This window comes from Callionymus lyra, chromosome 13 (assembly GCF_982586985.1).
Source record: "Callionymus lyra chromosome 13, fCalLyr1.hap1.1, whole genome shotgun sequence".
Taxonomy (NCBI): domain Eukaryota; kingdom Metazoa; phylum Chordata; class Actinopteri; order Syngnathiformes; family Callionymidae; genus Callionymus; species Callionymus lyra.
This window is the reverse complement of record NC_141830.1, coordinates 20,698,202-20,708,902: the sequence shown is the minus strand read 5'-3', so window position 1 is coordinate 20,708,902 and position 10,701 is coordinate 20,698,202. Positions and strand designations below refer to the sequence as shown.

Here is a 10,701-nt window from a genome sequence, read left to right as displayed (position 1 = left end):
ACTGTGACCTGTTTGGACTTTTTTTTACCCTTATTTTAATGGTTAAAAACATATTTTATTATGTCATCATTTCCTTCCAAGTACCCAAAATACATTATATTTGTATTAATGCATATAAATTAATATATTTCAACCCTTTGTAAACTTTAACTCGATAAACTTCATAATACAGTTAAAGTTATGGACACAGTTTTGGGTCCCTTTTTTTTCTCGCCGGATCTACATTCCATTGTGTATCCCTCCTCGTGCCGGGGACATCGATCGTTGGCATCCGCTGCAAATCAATTCCAGATAGAACAGCAACGCGTTAAGTAAATCTTTTACCGTTGTTATGTTTTAATTATTATTAGTTAACAAACATTAAAATGCTTGTGTTTTGAAAAAAACTGGGTGTCTATTTTCATTCGCCTACATGGCAGGATATACAGCAACTGCGGGGTGTTCTGCGGTCTATATAAACGCGCCGCCATCTTACATATTCCAGTTGCTGCTGTTCCGGTCCAGGCTTCACAGCGACGCAGGGAGTGGACGAGGACTCCCGTTGACGCTTGACTTTTACTCCTTTTTCCACGCTGTTTTTTTTCCTCTTACTGCCCCCCGGACCTGAGAGGACGGATTTGCCGTGTTGACAAGGGTAGGCTTCCACACCCGGGGCTCGCCGCGTGACTCTTCTCGCGGAGCGGTGGTTGTGTGCCGGGGCCGGCCGGGGATGCTGTGGCTGCAGCAGACCGAGTCCGAGCTGCGGCTTCTGCGGCTCTACATTCTGGGATGGAAATGTCCGGCACCGAAAGGAAATATCGCCGCTTTGAACCGACGGACACCTCGATAAATCTGTCGATAATCGCATCGTGACCAGTCGCGTTAAGTTCCAGCGATATTATTGAGGGTTTTTTTGGAATAGTTGTGTAATTGTGGCCCTTCTGAACACATTCCTTCATATTGAGTCATATTCACTCGTCTAGACTTAACTTAACTTTTCCCTCTAGTTATCTTTGACTAAAACGATCTAAAACCTATTCATTTTAATCCATATGTAGATTAGTTTAGTCCCCAAAGTTCGTATAAAACTTGGCGAAAGTTACCGAACTCCACGTCATACTTATCGAACTTTCTTCCGTAAATACGTGTCGTGTGTCGTAAAAAGGAGCGTCTTTTTTATTTAAAAAAAAGTTGTGTTTTGTTCGTCGAGTGGCTCGTGAGAATGTTTTTCTCGAAACAAAGAGCGAACATTCCAGCAGGAGGAAGACGAGGAGGAGCCATGGCTGTGAAATCCGAGTCATAGTTTTCAAGAAAGTCAAAGGGGGGGCAGCTGGAGGGAGGAGGGGGGCCCGAGTTCTTTAAACCTGCCATTGTGTCACTTTTTTTCTGGTTCCACTCGAATACGTCCTTTTTTATTAATTTTATTTCCTCCTTCCACGCCCGCGGACCCGACCCGTGGACTCCGCCGCAGAGAGGCGGACACCACCCGGTGTATCTCCCCGTGTATTCTTTTTAAAATATCTTTATTTAATCCATTTGTAACGTGAGAAAATTCAGTTTCCCCACCTTTTTAAGAACTCGACATGTTCCTTCAATGCGGGGGTTTTCATATCTTAAAATTTAATTTATGATGAATTTCAAAATTAAATTCTATTTATAGGATTTAAATCGTGGATTAAACGTATAACGTTATTAAAATAACCGCAATACTATCTGAAAGTGTTGAATCAATTCGTGAAAATTGTCCTAACATTTTCTGTTAAAACTGTCTTAAATTCATCCCTTTTTTTGAAGGTCATCTGGATTTTTTTTTTTATTGGAGACAGCGTTGACCACGTGAGGCTGTAGAAAATGGATTAACTTGGAATTGACTGGAGCAGAATCCTGGATTATGGCTAGATTTGGAGGTTTTTTCTCTCTATACTACCCCATTTGCAGTGACACAGGCCGATATTGCAGAGTTTTTTTCTTTCTTTCTCTGTCGTGTTTATTAATCTGCTGACCTCACTCAGAAATAACCCTCTTTTTATCATGACCCTTAATCTGGTTTGGAAAGTGACTCCTCCTATGCCTTTCTATTCTACTTATCGCACAAAAATACTGTAATTTGCCTTAAAAAAAATCAATAATAATGATTCTCTTTCCTAGATTGTGATATTCTTGCAAGAATTCCTGGCTTGGATGTTTGATCTTTACTTCATTTAATTTAGTAGTAAAAGAAGCTTGTTTCTTGTCCAGGGTTTGAGACGTTTTTTAAATGATAGCAATTAATCCTCACGAATGTATCGTAGATGCGTTGAGTTTGCTTCACCTGCGGGTGACGGTCTAAATCCTGCCTTGCTCATTAGTCATCTGGTTTTCATTAATTCTCGCTCCAGCGGGCTTCAAAGGGGGAACCACCAGTTTAGATTTTTTTGTGGGTCGGCGTCTGGCACAGAAGTTTTTTAGTGCCTTGAGTTTGTGTTGTGAGTCAGACTCCAGGGCCACGGCTGCCAATTGTCTGGAATGGAGAGCAGGCTTGTTTGCTCGTGAGAACGCTCGTGGTTGGGTTTCCAGAGACTTGTGCGGAGAGCTGTTACTTTCCACGAGCGTGGAGGTTGGATTTTTCCACACAGGGTGCTTTGATCTGACGTTTTTTTTTTGTTTTTTTTACCGAGTTGCCTTCTGGTTTCGGGGACATATGGTTTCAATTAAGGCTGGGCTGGGTGGAGAGTCTGGGAGGATGGCGTGCGAGGACTACATTTGTGTGGGTCTGACTGGCCTTTTTTTCAGCCGGGTTGTTGAGTGTAGGAAGATTGGTTGGATTGGTAGTGGTTACCCTCGAGTGTTGGAAGAAATAAATCTACCCACTCTTTAAGTTGAAGACCAACACTTTTTATTTTTATTGTACGTTTGCTGATGTTAATCTTTTGGCTTGTGTTACCTCGTGAATCTCCTCAGAATAGCAGAATCTGATGATGATTTCTGATGAAATGCAGCATCAAACCTTGTTCTAAATAACAACTCATATTTGACACTTGCAGGATTTCCCAAAGGACACAAAGGAAATCGTTCCATGTTGACCTTTAGTAGTGTTGTAGGTGCACAGATGAAATATAAATGAGATATTTTCTCCTCTGTTTACTTGTTGGTTTAAAGCTTGTGTGTTGTCATATCGAGGCACCTAAACACCTTTTAGATCCCTGAGTGGTAAAGAAGAATGTTTCAAGGTCTCTGGAAATGGTTCTACTGCACAGAGTATTAACAAATCGTTGGTTTTCATTGTCTTGTCACCTCATTATATGCAGGTTTTCATCTCTCAATGTCCTCAATGCACTGGATGGTTTTCGCAGTAGGATTTTCTTCTTTTTTTTTAGCGTTTGCAGTTTTAATTTTCACTGGGATTTTCTGTCCTGAATCTGCCAACACGTTTATCTTTGACTCGTGATTAGAGTAAAAGTATCTCACTGCATTAATCCCCCCCCCCTGTCCTCGACTGTACTGCTTATTTACTGCAGTGGTTTGGGCTTCAAAGAAGTGCAGGAATGTTTGTCCTCCTCCTCCTCCCGGTTCTCCCTTCACCCACTGCCACATTCCCCCTCTCACCAGTGTCTTGACTTAATGGGACCTTTTGTGTCACAGGAATTTGCTTAACTTTCCTCTTCCTGCATTTATTTCAAACTTTGTGATGGAAAAAAAAAAAAATATCACTCACTTTCTCTCACCACTTTCTTTTTTTCCCCCTCAGATCAGGAAGCTGTGCCGGCTGTGCTTTGAGAAGGCAACATGGCTTCCCAAGGTGAGTGTATCTGCCGTTGCTTAAACTATTGCTGGTTACATTTTTAATTCGCAGAATTACATTCTTTTCCTGATGGTGATCATGAAAGAAAAGTGAATGATATTGATTTTCATGAAATTGGTGATTTATTTATCTGAAATGCAACATTTAAAGGTTTGGATTGGCAACAACTTTCTTGCTGTTCAATTATTATCAATCCAAAATATGGTAATGAGTAGAATCTTTAACTCTTACTTTACAAGTTCCATATTTGGGTCAGTGTTAATTAGCTCAAAATCCAGAGAAGTGATTATTGAATTTTTCAGTTGTTTAAAATTGTTGTTGATTTATAAACACTTCAGTCAACAAAGTTGGAGTGATGGTCTGATGAAGCTTCACGAAACGGTGTCATGATGTTCAGAGTACACTAGATGGTGTCTCTGCACCATTTTCACATGGCATCACATACATTTTTAAACTGATGGCGCCACCTACTGACCTGAACAACATGATACTGCTTCATGAAGTTTCATCAACACATCACTACAAAATTGCATATGAACTGTCATCCCTTTCAAACACCTGCTTGGTAACAGTGACCTGAACAGTTCTAGTAATGTTTTGCCGCCCAGCCAGCCAATCGCAGTCCAAATGGCAACATGAACGTACATTTTAAATAAAGCATTCTATTGTCTAATCAGCCGTCACTATAAAGAGCAGTGTGTAAAAACAGGGATATTTGTATGTTTTCACTATAAATACTGTGGATGTGTTCATTTGTGTCTCATACTTCTGTTTCTGAAGTCGATCGGCTGTTCAAATAAATCCAGTGTTAACTTTATGACGAGGAGTTTTTAAATTTCCCAACTGCAGCTTGATACGTGATTAAATGTGGAGTTTTGTGGAAAAGGAAAATTTATGTTAGACCGCGGAAGGTGAACTTCTATATGGTGAAGAATGACCGTACATTATAAAGTCACTGATATCCTTTGAGGTTGCTTTGTTTCCTCCAAGGCTTGACTACAACTGTAAATATATTTATATAATGTATTAACCTGGAGATAAATGTGCTTTAGACCTTCTTTTCAACTCGTTTTTTCCCTGGTTCCTCCTTGAAAGGAGGACGTTTACATTTCCAAACGTACTCTTCTAATGGTGTCGTCATGTTGTTCCAGCTGATCTGATGGAGCTCGACATGGCCATGGAGCCAGACCGCAAGGCGGCAGTCAGTCACTGGCAGCAGCAGTCGTACCTGGATTCAGGCATCCACTCTGGCGCCACCACCACCGCCCCCTCCCTGAGTGGGAAAGGAAACCCTGAAGAGGAGGACCTGGACAACAACCAGGTCATGTACGAGTGGGAGCAGGGCTTCAACCAGAACTTCGCCCAGGATCAAGTTCAAGGTCAGTTGAATCATCTGATGTGGCGGAAAAGGAATTTAGGAGTTGAGTTGTTGACTTAAACTTTGTTTTTATCCAGACCTGGATGGTCAGTACGCGATGACTCGTGCGCAGCGGGTGCGTGCGGCCATGTTCCCAGAGACGTTGGAGGAGGGTATGCAGATTCCCTCAACGCAGTACGACTCCACAAACCCAACCAATGTCCAGAGGCTGGCGGAGCCTTCACAGATGCTCAAACACGCCGTCGTCAACCTCATCAACTATCAGGATGACGCGGAGCTGGCGACGAGAGCCATCCCAGAACTCACCAAACTGCTCAATGACGAGGACCAGGTACATGTGGCTTCCCCGTTTGGTTGTCAGGAGCTCTGAACGTCTTCTCCCCGCAGGTCGTAGTAAACAAAGCTGCCGTGATGGTCCACCAGCTTTCCAAAAAAGAGGCGTCCCGACATGCCATCATGCGCTCACCTCAGATGGTCTCCGCCATCGTCAGAACCATGCAGAACACAAACGACGTGGAGACCGCACGCTGCACCGCAGGGACGCTCCACAACCTGTCCCACCACAGAGAAGGACTTCTGGCCATCTTCAAGTCTGGAGGAATTCCCGCCCTAGTTAAAATGCTCGGGTATGTGTCAGATATTGTTCACTCGGACCTCATAGTGGTTAGCTTGCGGTCACAAATGTTTTGAGATATTTAATTGAAGAATATTGAGTGTTTCATTCAGTACTTGACTAACGAACGAACGAATGAATGAATGAATATTATTCAAGACTTATTCCACACTCCAGGATGTATTCCTGAATTATTATTATTCTTGGCGCAAAGAGTTGCTCCTGATGGACAAATCCTAAGAGAATTCTTAGAATCCGATCCGCTCTCTTACAGTAAGACAAGAGTAAATCCTGTTAAGAGATGGGATTCTTAAGGAATGCCTTCTATCTTTAAGAGAACTTGTGAGATCTGTAAAGAAAGGAAAAATACTTAAGTTCCCTAAGCAGAGGACAAAATGTCAGACACAGATATTTTCCCAAACACTGAGTGACGGTGTATGAAACTAGACATTGGATCGTGCAGCAACAGTGTTTGTGGTTGATCTCATTAGATGCACTTTTTCAACACCACAATACAATGAAATGATGGAAAATATCAATAAGACAAAATGGTAAAATATACTAAGATAAAGATCTAACACAAATGTATTTAATTCTGAATATTATTTACAAGTATCCACATGATTATATTCCAGGTGATTTCTCGGAGGGTTGTTGTTCTTACTGATTTTAAATCATTTCCACAGATCCCCAGTGGATTCAGTTCTGTTCTACGCCATCACCACCCTACACAACCTGCTGCTGCACCAGGAAGGGGCCAAGATGGCCGTCCGGTTGGCAGGTGGTCTACAAAAGATGGTGGCTCTGCTCAACAAGACCAACGTGAAGTTCCTGGCCATCACCACAGACTGTCTACAGATTCTGGCCTACGGGAACCAGGAGAGCAAGGTTGGTTGTTTTTCTTCTATTGGCGAGTTCATCGCTCGTTTGTTCACGACTCGAGTGACTCCATGTGTGGTTTCTTGTGTAGTTGATCATTCTGGCCAGTGGAGGCCCTCAGGCCCTGGTGAACATCATGAGGACCTACACCTATGAGAAGCTGTTGTGGACCACAAGCAGAGTTCTGAAAGTGCTTTCGGTGTGCTCCAGTAACAAACCTGCCATCGTAGAAGCAGGTACGACGAATGACCACATGTTTAATTTAGATTTTTTTCATTTTTTATAATATCATTTGTGTCCCTGAAGGAGGGATGCAGGCCCTCGGTCTCCACCTGACCGACCCCAGCCAGAGACTGGTGCAGAACTGCCTCTGGACTCTTAGAAACCTGTCAGACGCTGCCACCAAACAGGTATGTTTTATTCCTCGTTGTTATGGTGAATAGTAATGAAGACTTGCTTCGATAAATCATGGATGGATTCTGTCCGCAGGAGGGAATGGAAGGTCTGCTCGGAACACTGGTCCAGCTGCTCGGCAGTGACGACATCAACGTGGTGACGTGTGCCGCCGGCATCCTGTCCAACCTGACCTGCAACAACTACAAGAACAAGATGATGGTCTGCCAGGTCGGTCCATCTCGCCCGTGCTGGACTTTAACAAAAAAAAAAAAAATACAATCTTGATCAAATCCACCATCCTTCCCTGCAGGTCGGAGGTATCGAGGCTTTGGTCCGCACGGTGCTCCGGGCCGGAGACAGAGAAGACATCACAGAACCTGCCATCTGTGCCCTGCGCCACCTCACGTCCAGACACCAGGATGCAGAGATGGCTCAGAACGCCGTCAGGCTGCACTACGGGCTGCCGGTGGTCGTCAAGTTGCTGCACCCGCCGTCACACTGGCCTCTCATCAAGGTACATGTCCTGACCTGTGGCAGCAACTACTGCTCAAGTTACTTCATCTTGGAGTTCTTAACACGTTTTTCTGGTGGTCTTCAGGCAACCGTCGGGTTGATCCGTAACCTGGCTCTTTGTCCGGCCAACCACGCACCTCTGAGGGAGCAGGGCGCCATCCCGAGACTGGTCCAGCTGCTGGTCCGAGCTCATCAGGACACACAACGACGCACCAGCATGGGAGGAAACCAGCAGCAGTTTGTGGTGAGAAAGTCATGTCCTTGCATAGAAGTTTGTCACCAACTGTCATGGCTTGTATAATGAAATTATTAGTGGTTGGAAATAGATTTCAACGTCTACATAACTCTGCCCTAATTTATTGGTGAACATTTATTTAGAGAATACAGTAATATAAGGGGAGCTTTTAATGTTCTCGAATCAACCATATTTATTAATTCTGGTCGTACTTGCCGCAAATGTTAGTCAGTCTTGACACTATATAGCATGTGTGGAAAATGAGTTGCTGAACGACACGTTGTGTCTTCAGGAGGGAGTTCGCATGGAGGAGATCGTGGAGGGATGCACTGGAGCCCTTCACATCCTGGCCAGAGACGTGCACAACAGAATAGTGATCCGAGGACTGAACACGATTCCGCTCTTTGTACAGGTTTGTGTTATTGAGGTTGAGAAGAATGCACTAGACACTGCAGATGTATTGAAGGGATGTGTGTATGTGTGTGCAGCTGCTGTACTCTCCCATCGAGAACATCCAGCGCGTGGCTGCAGGCGTGCTGTGCGAGCTGGCCCAGGACAAAGAAGCTGCTGAAGCCATCGAGGCGGAGGGAGCCACGGCTCCACTCACAGAGCTGCTGCACAGCCGCAACGAGGGAGTCGGTACGTTTGTGTTATTGCTCGTGTTCTGCAAGACTGAAGCGGCTCCTTCTGTGGCGTTTCCTGGTGACCACAAGAATATCATCTCATCTTTCCCACTGTCCTCCTCCAGCCACATACGCCGCTGCCGTTTTGTTCCGAATGTCCGAGGACAAGCCTCAAGACTACAAGAAGCGCCTGTCGGTGGAGCTCACCAGCTCCCTCTTCAGAACAGAACCGATGGCCTGGAATGAAGTGAGGACCGATGGCTGATGACCACCATGTTTATCTTGTTGTTGCACGATTCTGACTCTTCTCTTCCGTCTCTAGACCGGAGACCTGGGTCTGGACATCGGCTCTCAGGGAGAACCACTGGGCTACAGAGCAGATGGTGAGTTGCTGCCATGTCTGCCATGTCTGTGGCCTCATTGTTGAGTTACTGTCGTGAACGTTGAGCTGCGCGAGAACCAGTTTATTGCTGCTGAAGCTTCTAATACGGCATCGAATTAAATATTATATTAGCATTTATAATATATCGATAATGGACATGAACAGTTTAACGGCTGATTCATTCAATGGCATTGGAATTGCTGAGGTGCATTCAAGGCTGTAGGATATTTTCTAACCAAATGTAAAACACTAAGTGAACCGTAATCGCCTAAATTAACAAAATAAGATTTTCACGATAGAAAGATTTTTTAGACTTTATAATCTTTCAATACTGTTTTCAATCACACACTTAAAAAAAAATATCTGGATACATTTTGAAAAGTTCTAGGGTTGTTAAAAGTATCGACAAACTGATTATGACAAAGTCAGTTTTTTATGTATATAAATGTATACATTGTTTTAAAAATGTGCAATCAGTATCGACCACAGGGATGAAGACTGGTGCGTCCTGCTCAGATAAACCTAAATTATGTAGAATTTTTCACAATATTTTTGTCAAATTTAAGAGCAAAGATATGTTGAAGGAAATCTTCTGATGGTGTTCAGAGCATGTTGGTCTCGAGAGTCTGAGGCATGTGTGAAGCCGTGTGTTGTTGTGTCTCTGATCGTACTACTGCGTGAGCGCTTGTTTGTTTAACCTGCTTCTAACACGTTTCTGCTCCCCCGCCTCCCCCCCCCAGACCCCAGCTACCGTTCCTTCCATGCGGGAGGTTACGGCGGAGACACAATGGGCATGGAGCCCATGATGGACCACGATCTCGGAGGCCACCACCCGGGCCAGGACTACCCGCCCGTGGAGGGTCTTCCCGACCTGGGACACAGTCAGGAACTGATCGAGGGTCTGCCTCCTGGTGACTCGAACCAGCTGGCGTGGTTTGACACCGACCTGTAAATTTCAAGACCCACCTTTCCATAACACTTCGTACTAGGTGAGTCGGCGTCCGGGACTAATGATGGCTGATGCTTGAGCTTCTACTCACCGCCTTGTGTTTGTTCGTGAACCTTTTGTTCGGTCCTTTAAACGTCTCGTTTCCTGCTTCCTTCAGCTGTATCATGTGACCTGGATGAACCTGCATCGTGATTTGCCCACACGGAGGAGGCGGGGTTTCAGAAAGTGCCTGAAGAGACTAGACGTCTGGGAACTCTTATTGGGACAAACAAGTGCAGTTCTGCTCTGGACGGACAGTTGGTTGACTTCGAATCCTGACGTGACACGGATTTTATTCTCCAAGGTTGATTTAAAAGAAAAAAAACGAACAAAAAACCCTTTTTATGTATTCTTTTTAAAATTTAAGTCTGTAATGGTACAAAATGATTCTCGCTTGCTTTGTTCATTATTCTGACTTCTACCCATATCTTTTAATTTTCTTATGTTTTTTAAACTTCTGTCCTTTATTTTTTGTTTTTTTTCAAAGTGGTGACGCTTCATCAAAGTAAAGAACCTGAAGACATTTTCAATGGTGTCCAAACACTCGCGTTAATCAGTTGAATTGTATTCTGATGATAAATGTAACATTGTGTAGCTTTTGTATAAAACAAAAATTGGAGATTGTGGTCCAAATATCAAGCTATTTTCTTGCTTTAAAGGTGAGCACTGAGGTGTTCCTGCTGTTCCAAAGGGGGTGTGGCTGACAATGGGAGGGGGGGGGGTTACCTGGTGTGTTAATAGAGGGGAGGGGGGGGGTAGCGGGAGGAGCTGGTTGCTGTAGCCTGCTGTGTTCTGAAACAATAAAATGGACTCATTTCACATCCAGACTCTGCATCTTGTTTTCTTCAGGATCTTAAAACTGTTTAATCTAGATTTGTATCAAACTACTTTCATGTTAACCATACTATAGCCTATTACTTGGACGTGTCCTCTG

At 43.9% G+C, this 10,701-nt stretch overlaps 1 protein-coding gene across 1 annotated transcript; it reads left to right on the top strand.

The window, feature by feature from the left end:
- Positions 1-496: 496 nt before the first annotated feature.
- Positions 497-10,386, top strand: ctnnb1 (catenin (cadherin-associated protein), beta 1). Its single transcript, XM_087804925.1, has 17 exons — positions 497-634; positions 3,707-3,757; positions 4,912-5,139; positions 5,216-5,469; positions 5,526-5,764; positions 6,438-6,639; positions 6,722-6,866; positions 6,937-7,040; positions 7,120-7,254; positions 7,337-7,540; positions 7,625-7,783; positions 8,067-8,186; positions 8,263-8,413; positions 8,523-8,644; positions 8,720-8,780; positions 9,520-9,768; positions 9,886-10,386. Exons 2-16 carry the CDS (start codon positions 3,745-3,747, stop codon positions 9,729-9,731), a joined length of 2,349 nt encoding a protein of 782 aa, XP_087661051.1. The 5' UTR covers positions 497-634; positions 3,707-3,744; the 3' UTR covers positions 9,732-9,768; positions 9,886-10,386.
- The last annotated feature ends 315 nt before the right edge of the window (positions 10,387-10,701 follow it).

What these genes read in the sequence shown, in the direction of transcription:
- ctnnb1 (XM_087804925.1), top strand. An exon ending in TGCTCAATGACGAGGACCAG is followed by an intron (nt 5,470 to 5,525) that starts GTACATGTGGCT and finishes TTCTCCCCGCAG; the next exon opens with GTCGTAGTAAACAAAGCTGC. An exon ending in GAAACCAGCAGCAGTTTGTG is followed by an intron (nt 7,784 to 8,066) that starts GTGAGAAAGTCA and finishes TTGTGTCTTCAG; the next exon opens with GAGGGAGTTCGCATGGAGGA.